General features: G+C 34.5%; 1 protein-coding gene across 3 annotated transcripts in view; it reads right to left on the bottom strand.

Annotated features, from left to right (window-relative positions):
- The window catches only part of PDE3B (phosphodiesterase 3B), a 212438-nt gene that overhangs the window by 43353 nt on the left and 148162 nt on the right, over positions 1-20923 (bottom strand). For all 3 annotated transcript variants that reach the window (XR_013156831.1, XM_077114071.1, XM_077114070.1), the window contains exons 4-6: positions 17901-18043; positions 11163-11269; positions 1014-1224 (exon numbers count right to left, since the gene is read on the bottom strand). Coding sequence is in view for 2 of the 3 variants with exons in the window: in XM_077114071.1 (XP_076970186.1) it covers positions 1014-1224; positions 11163-11269; positions 17901-18043 (461 nt within the window). In the remaining variant the exon portion in view is untranslated. The remainder of the gene's footprint in view (positions 1-1013; positions 1225-11162; positions 11270-17900; positions 18044-20923) is intronic.

Here is a 20923-nt window from a genome sequence, read left to right as displayed (position 1 = left end):
CTGCTTAATATTTAACTAAGATCCCAACTGGACCACATCCCAGTATTTTAATCTTTCTATAAATTTAATAGGTTTTATCTTAGAAAGCAGTCACACGTGTCCCTCAAGTAAACAGAATATTTTTGAAAATCACCATTGGAATATGAGTTAAACTCTATTACACTCAAGCAGAAATGAGACTGAACACCATACAAAATGGGTACTTTTGAATAAGCACTAAAGTGGTATGCTGGTATGAACCTGTTGTTCCCCAGAAAAGCCAAGTTCTTTAATCCTCATTCAATATCGCCAGGTAGGAGCTTTTGATGTTTCTACAGAGATGCGACCCACCAAATTGTGGATGGTGACTTGATTAGATGGTTTCCATGGAGATGTGTCTTCAGCCACTCAAGGTGGAGTTGCTTACTGGAGCCCTTTAAGAGGGAACCATTTTGGAAAGAACCACGAGAGCCACCAGAACTAACAGAGCCAAAACAATGAGCAAAGCCCCTGGAGAGAAGCTAGCAGATCTCACCATGTGCTTTCCAGCTGAGGAGAAAGCTTGACTATCATCCGCCTTCTTGAACCAAGGTATCTATCTCTGGACACCTTAGATTAGACATTTTTATAGTCTTGCTTTAATTTGGACATTTTCATGGCCTTAGCACTGTAAACTAGCAACTTACAAATTCCCCTTTTTAAAAGCCATTCCGTTTCTGGTATATTGCATTCTGGCAGCTTCATTATGAACTAGAACAAGTGGTATATACTAAAATAGTTCTGTATAGATTTACTAATATCTCATAAAGGTTCACAATTCCACTACATTTCACCTCAGATATTGATCATTTAATTGGCCGAGGAATAACAGCACAGACATGAGAGCAAGTTTATTTAGAACTAAAACTATTAGATAAATAACAGGATGTAGTCTTAATTCATCATCAATTATAATACAGAATTAGAAAACTGGTAATGTTTATTAAAATAACCTACATTTTGAACCAAAAATAATAAACATTTGGGGAACTTACCTGTTACACAGATTGCTATCAGAATTTCTAAATTGCTGATAAAACTCTGGTGTACTGGGAGCATTGCCCAGAGATTTGTGTAAAACAACACTTCGCTTACTGAGAAAATCAGCAGTATTGGGAAATTCTATGGGTGATCGATTAGTTAGAGAGCCAGCAGACACTGATCCATAGCCAGGAGAATTCAGAAGACTTGGACTGTGTATAGCACCTTAAAATAAAAAAAGAGAGATAAATAAATAAATATATGTGCGTGCATATTATTTAATTTGGGGTATTTATAAAGAGCATTTTATGTCTTAAAAAATCAAAGTATCTACAATTAAATAATAAAATCAATTTCTACTTGGGGCTAACTTGAAAACATCCTAGGAATTTGAGCAGAATATAGATGATATTGGTTATTATCAAAAATGAACATTTTGGATCAGATTATAAAATCCCATCCAAAAGAAAAAAAAAGAAAAGTCCCATTCAGCGCCAACATTATATAAATTTATAGGAGCCTTTGAGCAATCCAGCCAATTGAACAACAGTGGCAGCCCTGTTGACTGATGATGACTATGGAGTAAATACCCTCTGGCAGGAAGCCCATAATAGATAATGATTAAGAGTACAAATAAAATGTTCATACTATGTGTGGCACTTATTTTTTGTAATTAATATTGGTCTTTATCTTTCACATTTTGCTTCTCTACCATCTTGACTATCTACACGAGTAAAGCATCTTTACCAAATTTTATTTTCAAGCTCTTCATAGTATTAATCAAGTTGAGCATCCGATAAAATCATATGCAAACAAAATTGGCACATTCTTATAAAAATATAACCAAAGTTTTCCAGCTCATTCATTCATTCAACAAATATTTGAGAGTCTACAATGTTCTAGAAAGAGTACGGAGTTTCAGAAAGGAGAAAAAGATGCCACCTTTGCAACTCAACAAACCTACTTATTTCACCTATGCATTCCTTAACAATGTAGATTAGTGGAGGATACAAACAAGTGCTAGGGTGGGCCACGGTGGCTCAGCAGGCAAGAACGCTTGCCTGCTGTGCCAGAGGACCCGGGTTTGATTCCTGTGCCTGTCCATGTATTACCAAAAAAACAAGTGCTAAATGCTAAAGTAAGGAAAAAACAGACTGGTTCTGGAACACAAAGGGTGGGTCTCTAACTCTGTTGATTTCATCCAGAAAGCACAGCTGAGTGATTGAACTAAGGCAGTGTAGGTACACCGGGAGAGAGACAGGCAGATTTAAAACTTTATTTGGAAATAAAGATTCAAGTAAAGTGTGAATCTGAGAGGAAAGCAAGCAACAGTTTATTAAGGGTCTTCAATATTTTCAAGCATAGCAAGGTAAGCACTTATAGATGAGTTATTTTATTAAATCTTCACAATAACTCTGAGTTAAGCAGGGCCCTCATTTACATGTACCAAAGAAAATAAGTAACTTGAGTTAGTTAACAGAGTTAACTCTGTGAGATATACTCCTTCCAGGGCTGCCACTGTTGTTCAATTGGTTGGACTGCTTAGAGGCTCCTATAAATTCATACACTGTTGGAGCTGAATGGGATTTTTCTTTTTCTTTCTTTCTTTTATTATTTTTATTTTTAGTTTCTTTTGAATGGGATTTTATAATCTGGTCCAAAATGTTCATGTTTCAGAAAAGGAAACTGAGGGCTAGAGAGGAGATGTAACTTGCTCTAGGTATACTAGCAAGTGACCAAAATTTTGACAAAAGAAAGTTGAGAGGAATAAAGGGTAAATGATCTTAGGATATATTTTCCTTAATAGAAATTTGATATGACATAGAGCCTCGAGGAAAGGAAAAAATAGCATAGGAAATCTAGCAACCCTTAAGAAATATATTCTATAATTTCATTATCTTTACTTTTAACATTTTTTACTGTAAAATATAATACACATACAGAAAAGTTACAACAGGAATGCCTATCACCCAAGCTAAGACGTAATGGCAATGATCTTATTGACAGAGATCAGAAACCCAGAACCTCTAACTTCCTTCCCTTCCATTAAAGGAAATCATCGTCTTGACTTTGATGGCATTGCTTTTCTTGCCTTTCTTTATACTTACACCACTTATGTACGCATCCCTTAACAACTAAGATTAGATTTGCCTTTTTTGAACTTTATAAATTGCATCATAAATTGCATCAGCCAAGCTTCTATGCTTGATTACTTTACTTTTAAAGAGATATTTCCATGCTGTTGCATGTGACTATAGTTCACTCATTTTCGTTGCCATATAAAATTGTATGTTATGAATATAGCACAATTTTATTTCTTCAGTCAACTGTTGACAGACTTATGGGATGTTTCTAGTTTGGGGCAATTACAACCAATGTGGCTAGGAACACATTTATATTCTGCCATACATATACATGCATTTCACCAGTGTATGTAAAAAAATTTAGGAGTGGAATTATTCAACTTTACTTGATAGTTATAAACCATTTTCAAAAGTCATTTCCATATTTGTAATCCCCTGCTGCAAGATATGGGTAGTTTCTGATGCTCCAAATTCTCACCAACATTTAGTGTCTTCACTCTTTCTCTCTTACTGCTCTGAAAGTGAATTGAAGGGCACTGCATTTTCACATTTTTATTTCCTGATTACTCACGAGGTTGAAGGACATTTCTTACATTTACAGGCCAATCTCTTTTCTCAAATGCTCATTTTCTATTGGGTTATTGTGGTAGACTCCAAAGTGGACTCCACTGATTCTTCCTGGTGCTCAAGCCGTTGTATATAATTTCCTCCCCTAGAGCATGGAAAGGACCGTGACTTGCTTCTTATCAATAGAATGCAGCAAAAGGGATGGGAACTCATTCCCATAATTGCATTAGATGATGGATTTGGGACTTACTATCAGACTCACTCTAAAGATTCTTCTTTGCAGCTTGATGAAGTAAACAGCCATACTAAGGAACACAAAGGAATCAAGCAGCCTCTGGGAGCTGAGGGTGACTTCCAGCTAATAGCCATAAAGAAATCAGAGCCTTCGTTCCCACAACCAAAGGAAATGAATTCTGACAACAATCTGAGTGAGTATGGATCCCAGGTGATCCTCCAGATGAGAATGCAACCAGACACCTTCAATACAGCCTTATGAGACCCTAAGCAGAGGACTCAGTTAAGCAGTATGCAGATCCCTGACACACAAAAACTGCTAGATTTGTGGTTTGTCTATAACGCCTCTATTTATAGTTCTTTATATAGCTGTGCTCTCGATCTTCCTCAGTTTTTAAGGATATTTGCTTTTCAGATTTTTTTAAATGATATCTCTTGATAAACAGAAGTTATTCATTTTCTTGTACTCAAAATTATCCTTGTAATCCCATATGATTAATTAGTGACTTTGTGTCTTGTTAATGAAATCTTTCCCCACTCTAAAATCACAAAGTATAGCAGAACTGCACACTTTTCATTAAATATATTTCTAAATACTTGATGAGTTTTGATGCTGTTGCAAATGGTTTAAAAATTTATTTTCCAACTGTTTTCTTATAGTTTAGAGAAATACAAATAATTTTTAGGTATCCAATAATCTTGCAAAATTTGCTATTAATTGTATTAGTACATTTTGAGATTCTTCTAGAATTTCCATGTATATAAAATGGCCATCTGCAAATTAAAAAAAGGATTTACATCTTTCTTTCCAATTTTTATTTCTTTTATTTCTTATCTGATCTTAATTCATTGCCTAGAAATCCCAGGACAATGTATTACTACTGAACAACTTCTATCTTGTTTTAGTCAGGTGTTCAAAATTTTGTCATTAAGTATGATGTTTGCAATAAAAGTCAAGCAGATACTGCTTATCAGATTAAGGATGATCCGTTCTAGTCCCAATTTATTTAAAATTTTTATTATGAACATTTATCAATTTATCAAATGAACAAATATCAAATGTTTTCTCTGCATATATTAAGATGACCGTATGATTATTCTCTTTTATTCTATTAATGCAGAGAATTTTAAAATGTTAAAAAACTTTATATTCTGGAATACTCTCCCACATGATCATGCTATATTATCATTTTAATATAGCACTTGATTCTATTTACAACTATTTTGTTAGGATTTTTCTATCTATGTTCATGACTGATGGTGCCTGTCTTTTTTTTTTTTTGCAATGTTCTTGTCAGGTTTTGAATCAGGGTTATGCTGGCCTCATAAAACAAGCTTGGAAGTGTTCCTTCTTTCTCTTTTCTTTGAAAGAGTTGCATAAGATTGGTTGTGGTGGAAAAATAATGACCCCCAAGATATCCACATCCTGATCGACAGAACCTATGAATACCTAAGGTTACATAGCAAAGGAAAATTTAGGTTGCAAATGAAATTAAGGTTGTTAATCAGCTGACCTTGTAATGAAGAGATTATCCTGGATTATCTAAATGGGCCCAATGTAATCACAAGAGTCTTTATAGGTGGAAGATGGAAGCAGAAGAGAAAGGACAAAGAGGTAGCAGTGTACTGTTGGCTCTGAAGATGGAGAAATGAGACCCTGAGCCAACGAATGCAAGCAGTTTCTAGAAGCTGAAAAACATAAGGAAAAGGTCTCCTTTAGAGGTCCCAGAAAGAATACATCCCTGAAGATACCTTGCTTTTAGTCCCATGAGATCCATTTCAGACTTTTGATCTCTAAAACTGTAAGAGACAATAAATCTGTATTGCTTTAAGCCACTAAGTTTGTCATTTGAAACCACAGTAAAATGCTTTGGACATAATCTTTTATAAAGATTTCTTCATTAAATGTTGGGATGAATTCACTAGTGAAGCCATCTGGATCTATAATTTTCTTTGTAGGAAGGTTTTTAACTATAGGTTCAATATCTGTAGATCAATGTCACCTATTTTTGTTTTTTGAGGAATTAATTCCATCTAAATTAGGAGAAATGTATTAGCATAAAGTTATCCAAATATCTATTTTTATCCTTTTAATTCCTATAAATTTGTTGTTGATACTCCCTTTTTCATTTCTTGTATTGAAAATTTGTGTTTTCCCTCTTTTTCTCTATCAAATTTCTACTGGAGCTATCAACTCTGTTAATCTTTGCAAAGAATGAATTTTGTTGATTTTTTTCCTCTTATTCAGATTTTCATTTTCCTTATCTCTGTTTATTACTGTATTAATTTCTGCTCTTATATTAACTATTACTTTCTTCTGGTTTAATTTGTTGTTAACTTTATAGCTTCTTGAAATGTAAACCTAATAGATTTTTAATCTTTCTTCTTTTTATTATGAGTTTCCCAACTGTAATCACTGCTTTACTTTCTTTCTAAAGTTTTGATAGATCATATTTTCATTATCTTTCAGTTCAAAATGTTTTCTAATTTATATTGTGTGTTCTTCTTTGATCCCATGCATAATTTATAATTTGGGAATTTTCTAGATAGCTACCTGCAAATGCATTTTAAACAAATTTCACTGTGATCATGTTCTCTACGTTTTTCAAAAGAGCTTTATTAATGGTAAAAGAATCTAAATTGACCTTCAAGCCCTGAGTTACAAAATGGCTCCAGGCAAAGGAGGCACACAAGGTCCCTATGCTGATGCAATCAAACTTCAGGAATGCACAGCTTGGAAAAGAGGACTTACAGGAAATAGGACAAGTAAAAGAGGGCTAAACTCTGAAAAATCCATTTCAGACAGGATTCTTTCTGCCTCAATGTTCCAATAAGCCATTAGAACAGAACTTGCCAGACAACCTCCTTTTCTTTTTTTTTCACTGTAGATTCCCAATGCCCCTCAAACCTTTGTAACACCTGCTTTTTTGGGTATTACCCAATTCGTGAGTTGTTAAACTATTAATAAAGCTCTCTTCTTTCTATTTGCAGTAGCAATTTTTTTGACATGAGATATCATTCATACACTAAAAAATTCACCTTTTTTAAACTGTACAATTCAGAGGGAGGTTTAAAGTATATTCATGGACATGTGCAACTATAACCACTATCTAGTATTTTAGATAATATATTATAACAAATCTGGTATCAGACCCAGCCCTACTCCCAAGGTTTAGATTTCTTTGGCCCTTCAGTGTGTGGCCACTGAGTTCTCTGTTACTTTTAAAAATATAAGTTTTTGTTTTGATTTTTAAGCTTGAATTTCCTAGGAGTCACCATTGGGCCAGTATTATTTGGTGGTCAGTCAATGATCTGTCATAAAATTTAAAATCTTCTACCAAGAGGATCAGTGTGAAAAGACACAGCTTCAAATTTCATGCAGTTTACAAGAGAGCCTTAGCGTCTATTTGCAGTTTGTGGACTTTCAGCTTTAAGGCCAGCCACAGTTAAGCCACCTGGGCCTTCTCCTTTTAGATCTTTCCTAGGCATGTGCACAATTGTGCAGTCTTAGATCTCCCGGAATATGTCAGAGCTCTTGAAAGTTCCGTATGGTCTTCCAGTCTCAAGGATTTCCTTTTACATTCCCAGCCAGGCTCTGGTTTGCCCCAACTGGGATCACAGCCTTAGGCAGCTGCAATGTTGCCAACAGACTGCTATCATATGAACATGCCCTGGGGTAGGACTCCCCTCCCAGTCCCCTCCCTGTCCCCTCCCCCTCAATGAACTGAACTTTAAGCCAAATCAAGTAGCCATAACATCCTCAAAACAGATTTTCTAGGGAGCTGTAAATTCAGATGAAATATTTACTGTGCTGTTTTGATGGTGTTTTTAATAGAGCTCCAAAAGAGATCAGATCCCTCTGATGGCTGCAAAGTCACTGGCTTTTGGCTATCATGCAACTGAGCTAGGAAAGGAGGAAGCATGGGGAAAAAATGCCAAATTAAATGTCATAGAAACAACTGCTTCAGCAAGGTTCACTAGTTTCTCATAAATAGGCAATTTCCAGTTCATTCTTTAGCTTTTATTAATTTCCACAGCCCTGAAATGATTGATCTTGGCTGTTTTGTCCCAATTTTTATTGTTTTAGAAAGAGAATGAGTTCACCAAGATCCACCCCTCCATCATTCCAGAAGCCGATGTCTCTCTATGTATGTATAATTTTAACCTGCAAAAATCACTGAGACTTCCTTTATATACCAATGGTCAATTGTGGAAAATGTTCTGTGTCCTTGGAAAAATACATATTATGTAATGGTTGGGTGTAATGTGTATAATTAATTAGATTTGATTAGTTAATCAGGTTCAAAGCTTCAACATATCTATATTGACATTTTTATTTTATTATTCTATTAGTTAATGAACTTGGTGAATTAAAATCTCCAAATGTATACATGAATTTTATTTGAGATCATACCTATCTGTGTGCTTATATTTAATGTATGCCTCTTGTAAACAGTATAGAGTTGGGTCTGTGTTTTAGATTCAAAGTGGCAATTTTTGTGTTTTGCAGTGTGCAGTCCAATTTTTTGAAAACTGGACATTTTAGGTAATATATTATATAACAACTCTGAAATCAGCTCATTCCTAATCCCCAAGGTAGATATTTAATGTAATGTGTGGCATTTAATCCACCATCTTGATTTTTCTTTTTTATTCACTCCTTCTGTTTTTATTTCTTTCTCCTTTTTTAGATTCTCCTGGATTAACCAAGCATATTTTTCATTATTCTTCTTTGTCTCCTGTACTAGCTCTTCAGCTATAACTTTTCCTACTACTCTTTTGTCACCCTGCATATTACAACATACATCTTTGTATAAGTAGTCTGCTTTAAATTAGAACTTTTTACTACTTCTTAGGTATGGCAAGTGCCTTACAAGTTAACTCCATTTATCCTTTCCCACTTTTATACTATTATATATATTTAACTTCTACCTACATTATAAACACTACAAGGAATTTGTTATTGATGATTTAAATCATCAGTATTCTCATCTGCATATTTATGCTCACAAGCACTTTTCATTCCTTCCTGTACTTCAATGATTCCATTTGAATCATTTATCTCCTACCTAAGGGACTTCCTTTGGTCAGTCTTTATAATGTAGATCTGCTAGCAATAAATTTTATCATCGTTTGTATGAAAAAGACCTTCCTTTTTAAAGAGCTTTTCATTGGATAATGAATTCTAACTGTAATTTTTTTTCATATGTTATCCCATTGTCTTTGGTATTGATAGCTGTTATTGAAAAGTCAGTTTTAATTTTGTTCCTTGGAAAATAGCCTGTCTTTTCATTTGGTTTCCTTTGAGATGTTTCTCTTCACTTGTAGCATTCAGATGCTTGATGATGATGTGCCTAGCTATGATCTTCTCTGTATTTACCTTTCTTATGGTTCACTAAATTACATGAACTGGTTGGTTACTGCTGGGTAAGTCACAGATACATGCTCAGCAGCCATAGCCCAGCCCTCACCTACCTCTTCTATTATGCACAGATGTTTCAGTCTATTTCCACTCCACAACTTCCAGGAGAGATGTTAGGTCTAATGAAAAGGCCCAGTCGTACCCTGAACCTGGAAACTGGGAAAAGTAGCCCCAGATGCTTATCAGAATAGCAACTCTCAATGGTGGATACCCTCTCCCCAGATGGTATAAGTATTCCATGCTTGGCAGCACAGATTTGTCTCTCCTTTCCAATGCAAAGTGGGGCACCCAGGGCTGCCATCCACTTATCCTGACCTGAGCTGTTAGCCTCCCTGGGAAGCCTGGCACAATAGATCTCTTCTTCTGTTCCCTTGGACTCTTTGTATTTTGTAAGTAATAAAGCAATCATTTGCTCAAAGTTGTGTCTGAGCCTGTGTTCCCATGATGTACATGTAGCAACTTGCTCCAGAGTTGCTTTCTTTTATTAGTTTTGAAAGAATTTTCATTCATTATCTCTTTAAATAATTTTTACCATGTGCCAGACATTATGTACAAATTAGTTTTGTGATTGTATATCCCATTGCCTTAATATCAGACATATTGTACTTCAAAAGCAAAATATCAATATTGCTCTGCTACTGCTCTGTTGTATCTACAAAATATCTTTAATCTAAGAACTTTCAAAGCATTCAATAACCTTCTGGTTTAAAGAAAATTCCTTAATTAGAATGATTTACAAGGATATACTAAGGGATTTTCCTACTCTAGTACTGAGACTTTTTTCCCCCACAATTTCCATTCTACAAAAGAAACACACTTTCAAACGACTTTCCCTTCTTCTGGATATAAACTACATTTGTGTTAGTTTGCAAGCTGCCAGAATGTGATATACCAGACACATTTTTAAAAGTAAAAGCTTTTAAAAATGGCTTTAAATTTTTTTTAATAAGTTACAACTTTTTTACAGTTTACAATAGTTCTAAGCCTATAAAAATGTCCAAACTAAGGTATCCATGGAGAGATACCTTAATTCAAGGAAGACCAATGGGTCAGGAATACCTCTGTCAGCTGGGTAGTCATGTGTCTGGCATCTGCTGATCCCTTGATCCTGGGCTCCATAGCTTTCAGATTCTGTTTTGAGGGAGTGCCTCACTTTGCTTCTCTAGGGCTGGCTTTCATCTCTTGACTTCCCTTGGCCCTCTCCAGGTTCTGGCTTGCCTAACATCTCATGGTGATGTCTGCTGGGCTCCAAGCATCTCCAAACATCTGTATCTCTGTCCTCTAAGTGTTGACATCTGTGTCAGCTCTGCTTTGAAGTTTCTCTCAGCTCTGTTGTTTCTATGCTTTCTCCAAAAATTTCCTCTTTTAAAGAACTCCAGTAAACTAATTAAGATCCACCCTGAATGGGCTGAGTTACATCTCCATCTAATCAAAAGGTCACACCCATAATTGGGCATGTCTCATCTCAGTGGAGACAATTTAATCAAAGTTTCTGCTGTACAATATTGAATTAAGATTAAAAGAAATGGCTGCTCCACAAGATCAGATCAGGATTAAAACATGGCTTTTCTGTGGTGCATAATTTTTTTGTGGTTCAAACTGGCACAACTATTCAAGTTAGTAAAAGAGATTATTATATTTTTATCTCTCTATCTTTAGTGCCTAATGAAGTACCTTGTACATAGCTGGTGCTCCAAAAATGCTTAACTAATGAATGAGCCAAGTCAAATAGTCATGTTGAATTACAAAACATGAAATGGTATTCAAAACTAGACATAAATGTGTAATGAAAATAAAAAGTACTACCATATATTCTGAGACTTCCTGTTTTTAAATCATACAGAATAATTTCTTACCAGCTCTTCTCAGACCTACATGATGAGTCAGCGATATAGAAGATGATCTTTGCTTCGGGATTGTCTGTAGATTTGAACTAAAGGGCCCATTCAGATAGCATCCTTGACTAAAAAAGAAAAATAACAGGTTAATAATTCTAAAACTATGAGACATTTCATTTCTTTTCTTCAATGTCTTCAATTCATTTAGGAAATATCTGCTAATATCATTGCTGGGTTTGGCATCCTGACCTGTGTCTACAGTCTAAAGCAGGAGCCAGCAACTTTTTTCTGTAAAGGACCAGAGAATAAATACATTTTTGGCTTTGCAGGCCATAACGCCTCTGTTGCAACTACTCAACTCTGCCACTATAGCACAGAAGTAGCCATAGACAATAATTAATGATGGTTATGGCTATGTCAATAAAATTTTGTTTACAAAAACCGGCTATGGACCAGATTTGGTTTACAGGCTATAGTTTGCCAACAGTAGGGCTAAAGCAGATTACTAGAACCACCTGAAGGACAGCTGCTCCCATCCTCAGGATTTCTGATTCAGTAGGTGTGGAGTGGGTAACAGATAATTTGCATTTCTAACAAGTTCTCAGATAATGCTTCTGGTCCAGGGACTTCACTGAGAACTACTGTCCTAAAGTACAGTTTCCATTATTTCGTGTTCCCTCTCCTCACAGGTATTGATTACCTTTAGGCTAGTCATTTCCTACAACTGAGATATTTGACGTAGACTTTAGGGCTGTTATGCAGAAATTATGCGTAAGCAGGCTGTCATAGTATAACAATATGATACATAAAATACAGTTTAAGTTTAATATATCTACTACAAATTAAATGAGTTGGTACATATGAAAACTTTTGGACCAATGCCATTCATATAGCAAGCACACCATAAATCTTAGATATTCCTTAGATATTCGTGGCCTGTTTTTTTCTGTCAACTCTTGATCTGGTGAGTCATCACAGGCACAAGGATAAATCAAGACTCTTTGTCTAGTTTCACTCAACTTTTATTCATCTGGGTTAAATTTTCAATGAGCTCCTCCAATTCCCCCCATCTTTCCTGCAATCCCCACCCCATTTATAAGGGAAGATCTTTTAGTCTGTGATTTAAGAGGTTTTGTTCATGTCTTTATAATAGTACTTAGCCATATTATATTATAATTTTATTGTTTAGGGTTTCTTTTCCCCTACTAATTTGTGATTTTCTTTAGAGGCTATGTCTTACTCATCTCTGCATTCACTGTGGATGCAACGTACAGTGCCTACCATGGCCAGGTTCATGTGTCAACTTGGCCAGGTGGTTATGCCCGTTTGTCTGGTTGGGCAAGTGCTGGCCTGTGTGTTGCTATGAGGACATTTCATAGAATTAAGTCATGATCAAATCAGCTACATCCACAACTGACTGCATTTGTAATCAGCCAAAGGGAGTGTTTTATGCAATGAGTGAGGTTTAATCTAATCACTGAAAGGCGTTTAAGGAGGATTCAGAAGAGACAGTTTCTCTTTGCCTGCTTCAGCTGGCTAGCCTCTCCTGTTCGTCTAGACCCATCATCGGAGTAGTCGGCTTCACAGCCTGCCCTACGGAGTTTGGACTCTATGGTGCTCAAAAGTTACGTGAGACACTTTTATAAATTTTATATCTACAGATATTCCCTGCTGATTCTGTTTCTCTAGAGAATGCTAGTTAATACTACAAAGTGTTCAAAAGATGTTTGTGGAGTAAATGAATGAACATCTCTTTAGGGTCCTATTCTTAAGTAACCAGAAAACATATGGTTTCACCTTCCCAATATCCAGTGAGTGAACTCTTTTTCTTTTTTTATCTAACCCTCTGCTTTTAAGGCTCTCCTTGGCTCCTTTCCTAGAAATCTTTGTTTGCTCTGTTTCTCCACTCTGTGTCATTAAGAGAAGGCATATAAAATCAGTTGGCAACTACTTCATTACAACTCCTTTACTGATAGCAACAATAACAACAGGTACTATTTTGAGTATGTAGTACATATCAGCCATTGTTCTAAGTATTTTATATACTTCACCACTTTTAATCATCTGAACAATCTTATTAGTTACCTGTCGTTATTACTAATTTACATATAAGGAAACAGACTTAAGGAGGCTAAGCAATGACTTCAAATTTCACACAGCTAATAAGCAGAAGAGCTAAAATTCAATTTCCCATTTCTTTGACTCTAAAACGTATGCGCTATAACATCACAATTCTGATTCTATCTTTGTATCTGTTTCTCCAGCTGTAAAATTAGAGACATAGAATAAAGGATTTCTAAAGTGCCTTTTAACCTTTAAATTCTATCTTACTTTTTTTCCTCTAACCAGTAGTAATAATAATTTGTTGACAAGGTTATAAAAGAAGGCAATATACAACTAATATTGCACAACAAACTCATCCCCTATCGATGTTCAATCATTATCTATATGTGGACTGGGAGAGACTGGAAAAGAAGAAGAATACCACCCCGGACAATTCAAACGGAAAAATCTGTGTTTTCTACCAAGGTCCACACTTTGGCCCAAATTCAAAAGAAACACAAGGAATTCTTCTTTTCAGAAAAGACCCACAGTGCCACTCCATAGTCTATTACCTTAATCCAGGATCTTATAATAACTGAAATAGATATTCAGTTAGCCTTTCAAAATTAAGAGGCAAAGGTCAACTTATAAATTCTCAGTTTATTTCCAGAATCCACTCATTAATTTCTGGCCCAGAATCACAAAAACAAACACCTCAATGAGATTACATAAAGCAATGATGGAAAAAGCACAGGGCAAAATAAGAAACCGTCTAGGAGTCCCAATAATTATTAATAATTTGTAGGAAGGTGATTAAAGGCAGACTCAGGAAGTGAGTGATTAAGCCGAATGCAAACATTACAATGGATGTCACAAAATTAAGCCATATGTTGAGAGTTACTTTTAGGCAGTGTAAATTACCTTAACAAGGTTTCTACAGCTTCATTTTCTCTTTAATTAGGTGTATAAATGTCTAGATTTATAAAGCCATTCTCTTAAAAAGCTAAGAGGGATGATAGATAGCATTGGCACTTCTGAATTTCTGGGTATCAAATAGCATTTGGGCTTACTAATATAACCTTGGTACAAACAGCTGATAAATTTTAAGACATAGAATTGAGAAGCTGGTTCCCAAGTACATTATTTGGGGACATACCCTTGCCAGGCAAGTGCCTTACAAGTTATTAGATCTGATTACAGAACAATTATGGAGATGAAGGATAAATCACAAATAGGTTAGACAGTCTCTCTAGTGTAGGAGATTCTTATAGTTGATAGTCACGGGGTTAAAATTGCAAGCAATTTGCCTACTTTATTTTTTTCTCAGGGAAAGACTGTTCAAAGAGTAGCTGTGAGCCCTGAATATGTGCTCTGTATATTCTCAGGAAGGGCCTAGAAGCCAGTCCAAGGATATCAGTTTGGTTATTCTTTTATCTGTATGTACTAACACTGGAACTCAGAGAGTGATAATCTCATTCTTATCTAATCCTGACAAGCATTATTCAGCGTTTCTTGAAAATTCATGAGCAGAGAAACTATTTCAGGTCTAAACCTCTGGCATGAAGCAGAATCAATTGTCACAATCCAGTATGGATATGACACAACCGCAGGACACTTCTTAAACAGTCATTTATCCTCAAAGATTCATTTTAATGCAATCCAAACTCTTCACAATAATCAAGCAGGCATCAGAGGGATCATAATAGCTAACACAAGGTAAAAAGTGAAAAGTGCCCTAAAAAAGGCCAGGGAAAGGTGTTATGCAAAAACAGAGGTGAAACAGATTTCTTTTCCTTAGAAAACAAGAGAAGTGGATGTCAGGATGTTATTGTTGAGACCTGATATCTGAGCCCAATCTTTAAAGATAGATTGAAAAATGAACATACATAAATGAAAGTGAAAAGATCTTCTAGGTAGAGAGAACAGTTAGAGAAAGGCATAGAAATGAATAAAGAGAGGGAATATCAAATAGTTAAGTTTGCTTGGGGTTTCAAATAAGTAGAGAAAGATGATGTTGGAAACGTAAAGGCATAGCCTTCTTAACAAAATCTTAAATTTTCCAAGAGATCAAACAGTGATAAACTCTTAAGAGTATGAATAAGTCGCTTTTGGTCTTCTTCATTTGATTTCTCCTGACATAACTTAGGTATAACCACTATGGCTATAAAACTTCAATTTTTCTCTAGACTAAGCATGAATTAAAAACAAAATTAAATCCCTAATTGTTCTTTAAACAAATGAGTTTATACTTGACTATGTTTTAAAGTGGAGTCAAACTAAAAACAAATTCTCAGGAAACTTCAAGGAAAGTATAAAACATCACATGCCTGTTGCTTTCACCTAGCAGTTTTCCAAATCTGTCTTATTCTCATTCTCTGAAAGACTGCTCCTCTCTTTTAGTTTGTTTAATTTTTCCAAGTAACGGTGCAACTCCATCATAAGGGAATAACAGTGTTTTGAATTCTTGGCTACAAATTTGACACTTCTAATTCAACAGTCCAGGTAAGCAGCAATGAAAGCATGAAACGGTACAGGCAATGTGATAAAGGAGAGGAGGCAATAAAGAGGAAAAGATTCTGCAGAGATAGACTTGACAAGTGATATCTTTAGAATAAGGTAACAGGATGCAAAGATAATGTCAGGTTTTCTAGGCAACTCAGTGTTGCAAGCAATCACTGAACTAGAGGATGCTAGCAGTATACCAAGAAATAAGGGCTGAACAATAGTAACAGATGAAAAGTCAAATGGAAGGATGAGAAAGTCAGGCACAGATTCAGGAATGAGAGGTTCAATGTTGGAATCACATTGAAATCATAATCATGATCAGAATCCAAAGCCGAGTTCAAATTAAGACTCAAAAATCTAGGATATGTAATCTCACTTATAGAATACTCTAAAAAAGTCAAGATGAATGCCTCACAATTCTATAGTCAAAAGTTTCTCTGCCCTTAAGGTTCTGACCCTACCTGTTTAAAAGAAGACATTATTCTGCTTTAAGATCTACTGCTGCATTGTCCAATATGGTATCCTCTAGACACATATGGCTATTTATATTTTAATTTAAACTAATTAAAATTAAATCAAATTAAAAATGCAACTCCTTGGAAATAGTAGGCACATTTCAAGTGATGAATAGTCAACATGTAGCTAGTGGCTACTATACTGCACTGTGAAGAAAAAAAAATATTTCCATCACCACAGAAATTTCTATTGGACAGCACTAATTTAGAGATTTCACCTTCTGCACACTGAACAAAATCACTTCTAGCCTGGTCTCTTTAAAAGAGGTGCATATAATATCTCAATCAATTATTTTACCAATTTCTAAATCCTTTAAGAGGCATATGGTTTTGTTTTAATGAGAGTTAAATGAATATATCTTAAGGGATGATTAGAATTTGCCTACATTTAACTGTACATGTGCATAATTCTCAGAGTTTCAATTTCAACATCAGTCATCTGAGGAAGCAGGATAAAAATAACCTTACTGTAAATCCATTGTATTTACATTAGTGTGATAGATTAAAAACAGAATAATTTCCATCATTTTTTTAATCCACAATTCTCAAGAGAAAGTTTTAAAAACATCTTTCATATTTTCAGTTCCTGACATCACTCACCTACCTACATTCTGCTTCCAATTAAAAAAAAAAAAAAGACTATCATGTTTAGGTCTGGGTAAACTCATTTCCTATACTTCATACTATAATCCACTTCTATTCTACATATCATTTCACTTTAGTTTTCTTTTATAAAAGAAGAGTTCATCTACTTGAACATAACACAGAAGATTCAAATTAATAAACCACAAAAGAATCTGGAAATTTTAAATTATCTGGTCATATTTCACATAAATATCAACACAAATTTTAACATCTGGAGTTGTGATCCAATCCTGCCACCTACTGTTTTGAACGGGAAACTATAAAGCTCAAACTAAAAGTACAACAAACACATGCTCGATAATAACGGAATGGTTTCACATGAGATTTAAACTAATTCCAATTGTATCAACATAGATAATTGACTAGATAGAAGCTTAAAATCCACACATGAGGTCAATATCTTTCCTGGCCTTCAGTTATTACAACTGAATCCTTTGTTAGCAGGGAACATTCAGAAGATTTCAGCTCCTGCATTTCCCAGTCTCATTCAGTTGTAGTTACAGATACCCTTCATCTGCAAGATTAGTCCTCTTAAATTCTAAGTAAATCTTCAACAGAACTATAGAATAGGTTAGCAGTCTCAGCCCTCCTGCAGGAATAGGGTTTGAAAAGAGTTTTGTTATCTTCTATCTACCCTCTAAGATGCGTCCTGGGAACACGCTCCCCTTTTACAAGTCAGCAACCGCTGCTGACCTATCCGTGGACAGTAATGCACTGAGTGGCGGCTGCCCCTTTAATGGCCACCTTTACCGATCTAAAAACTTTCCCAACACCCTGCCCTAAAGTGATCCTAGTTTCCTTAAACCTTCTCAACGATTCATGTTCTTCCAGCATGCTTTGTACCCAGACTACCTAAGTTTGAAAGAAACAATGTTACCTTCTTTTTAAGACTCAGTTTCTCTATTACGCCATTTTATTACTACCCATGCTGCACTGTACATAAAATAAGTCCACTCCTTTCCGCTTTCAGAACTACTCCAAACTTTATTCACAGAAACAAAGAGAATGTATTAAATTCAAATTTCTTAAAAAGACCTTGGGATTTTACCTTGGAACACCAAATCCCTGCTGAGGCCATACGCTGTTACTGTGTTCCCATCGTGACGATGAGGGGTCAATAGGGAGCAGACCTGACGTTCCGGAACTCTTCCTCAGGTGTGGTGTGGGTAAGCTGTTCCTACTATTTAGTACCTGTTAAGTAATTTAGCAATGGTTAAAATTGTCACCCTTTAATATTATGTATATGTAATAGTGAAGATGGCACATGTAAATATCAATACTAATTATATTTTAAAATATCCAGGAGAAAAAGAACATTTTTGTCAATCTTCCTCCAAATTTCACATTCTATGTTATTGGTCTATTTACTGTCAACCAAAAAACTATTTTTGAATGCCCTACAATTTAACTAGGTTTTTTTTTCTTTTGTACATTTAGCCCCTTGTTTCATGAAACAAGTGGGAGTTTTAAGTGGATGTGAAAAATTTATTCGGAAAAACAGCTTGCAAGTAAAAACTATGAACATCATCCCTATATCCTCAACCTTTTATATTTCCTATGCAATGTTATCTAATGTACATAGTGGTTCATTTGGAGAAACTGCAGGAATTTGAGCTAACATCTGAACTAACAATTAAATTCTGAGCACCTTTGGCATTCTAATATTTACCTTAATTAAAAAAAATATTCTCAATTAATCCAAATGTCATACTAACCAAAATATTCCATTTTTTACTATGCTAAGTATTTATTTTATTGATATTTACATAAAAGATTTTCTGTTTATGAATTTTTCCTAGCAGCAGTCACTAAAGCAATCTCAAACAGATAAATCTTTGTTATATATTTAAATTTTCCCCAGAATATTGCTTTTATAAAGGTTCAAGACTAGTTAGAGTTACAGTAAAAAAAGTTCTTTGTGTAACATAATCCTTGCTGGCTATAATTTAGGTCCATATAATCTTTCTTAGTTCTTAACATATGTATAAAACATTTATACTAAATTACCTGTTCTAACACCCTTTTCCTTATTGGTGATTTTTTCATAAACATTTTTCTGAAGTAGCATAAGGTATTTTATATTATTTTATATTTATAAAAAATATAAAATATAATTATTTATATTATTTATAATAATATAAATTATTATATTATTATAATAATAATTTATATTATTTCTTTATATAAAGAAAATTAGATTTGATATCCAAATTAGATATGGTATTCTAATAAGGAATTTGAAGAATACAATGAAAAGAAATTAGAATACTTCCTGGTTCTTATATGAATTATTTCTACCAGTAGATAATAGAACAAGATTTAAGCCTGATTAACAAAATGATCAGGAAATTAGGTATTTAGGCATCCTATTAATTAATTTTGAGGTTTGAAATGATTCTAAAAATTTACTAGTAAATTGTTCTACATGGTAAACAGTAAATATCATGACAGATAAAATATGATTTTATGATTAAGAATTACAATTCTAAACATCAAATATCAATGGAAACATAAACAAAGAGCAATATATCAAATTAACACTAACTCACAAATACATTAGTTTATTGATGAATTTGTATTATCCCTTTTGGATACTTGTGATTAACCCCTTTTTCATAAGGTGTAGTGCTGAAAAAATGGCCATATAATTAAGTACTAATGATCATTGGATTTTGACTAGTATAAACTTATGAAAAACAAAAGTATCACATAAATACCTATGAGCTAGATTGCAATCATCATAATTTTCCAACTTTTTTGCCCAAATTGGGCTTGCTTAATTTTTCAACAGTTCTGAATCCTAATGCTAAGAACTGGCAAAATGAAATTAATGAAATTAGATCAAAATCTCTCCAAAAACTGTACTATTATAATTAATAAAGTTAACTGATTTGAATATCATTTTCTCATGGTTAGTTTCTTTATCTGTGGAATAGTTGAGCTAGAATAATCACTCAAATGTTTCTAGTTTCAAAATTTTATGATTTAAACTGGTGAAGATATTTATAAACTGATAAACGAGTATAAAAGCACTCTGAAAAAGCATAATGTTTAACTATTTAGAACAATATTTATTATTTTCCAAAGGTAATCTCATTTTGAAACATTGAAATTTAAAGAAAAATTAATCCCATTCTAATAATGGAAAAATCAATGTCTACTTATGCAAGTTTCAGTTAGACCTTGCAACCTATCAGAACCTGCCAACCCCCAACCAGGACCATTCTAGCCAATGCTAAAGAACACCTAGGGCAATATATAAGATTCCACAAGGGTTTCATGTGCTAGAGTATCCTTCCAGAAACCCACAACCTTCAGATGGGTCCCTGGTCCAGATAAGTCCTGAAACCTAGCCCAGCCTCTCCAGAACATCAGATAGTTCCATCTTCCTACCCCATATTAGTGACAAACCCTTTCAATATGAAAAATTTAGAACCACCATAGCCCAAACACCCCCAGAGAGAGGGATGAAAAGATTAAGGGTGATGGGTGGTGTTATGTAGAGAAGATAGAATTTAACAAATGAATATGAAAGCTGAATCATTAAACTGATATCTCTTTTAGTCTTCAGTATTTTAGAGCAGCTAGAAGTAAAAACCTAAAATTGTGAAATCATAACCCATGTCAAACTGAAATATGTTCTACAACTACTTGTGGTGCTGTGCTTTGAAGTTTACAGCTTTTTTGTATATATGTTATTTTTCACAAAAAAAAAGAAGGAAAAAAAGTCGATTGTGATGATAAAAAAATACTTAAGCCCTCTAGCCTCCTATATTTTGGAACAGCTAGAAGGAAAAAATCTGAGAGGATCGTATGGTAGCCCAATACAAACTCTGGGATCTGTCCTGTAACTACTTGTTGAAGGGTGCTTTGAAAACGATTCCTTTTTTTATTTCTTTGCTTTGTATAAATGTTATACTATACAAAAAAAAGTTTTTAAAAAAAGAAGATACAGGGATGATTGTATAGTGATATAGCCTTTACAATGTGACTGTGTGATTGTGAAAACCATGTGTCTGATGTTCCTCGTGTCTAGGGTATGGGCAGTTGAGTAAAAAATAAGGACAAAAA

This window comes from Tamandua tetradactyla, chromosome 8 (genome assembly GCF_023851605.1).
Source record: "Tamandua tetradactyla isolate mTamTet1 chromosome 8, mTamTet1.pri, whole genome shotgun sequence".
NCBI lineage: Eukaryota > Metazoa > Chordata > Mammalia > Pilosa > Myrmecophagidae > Tamandua > Tamandua tetradactyla.
Note: the sequence above shows the minus strand (reverse complement) of the source record. Positions and strands in the feature narration are given on the sequence as shown.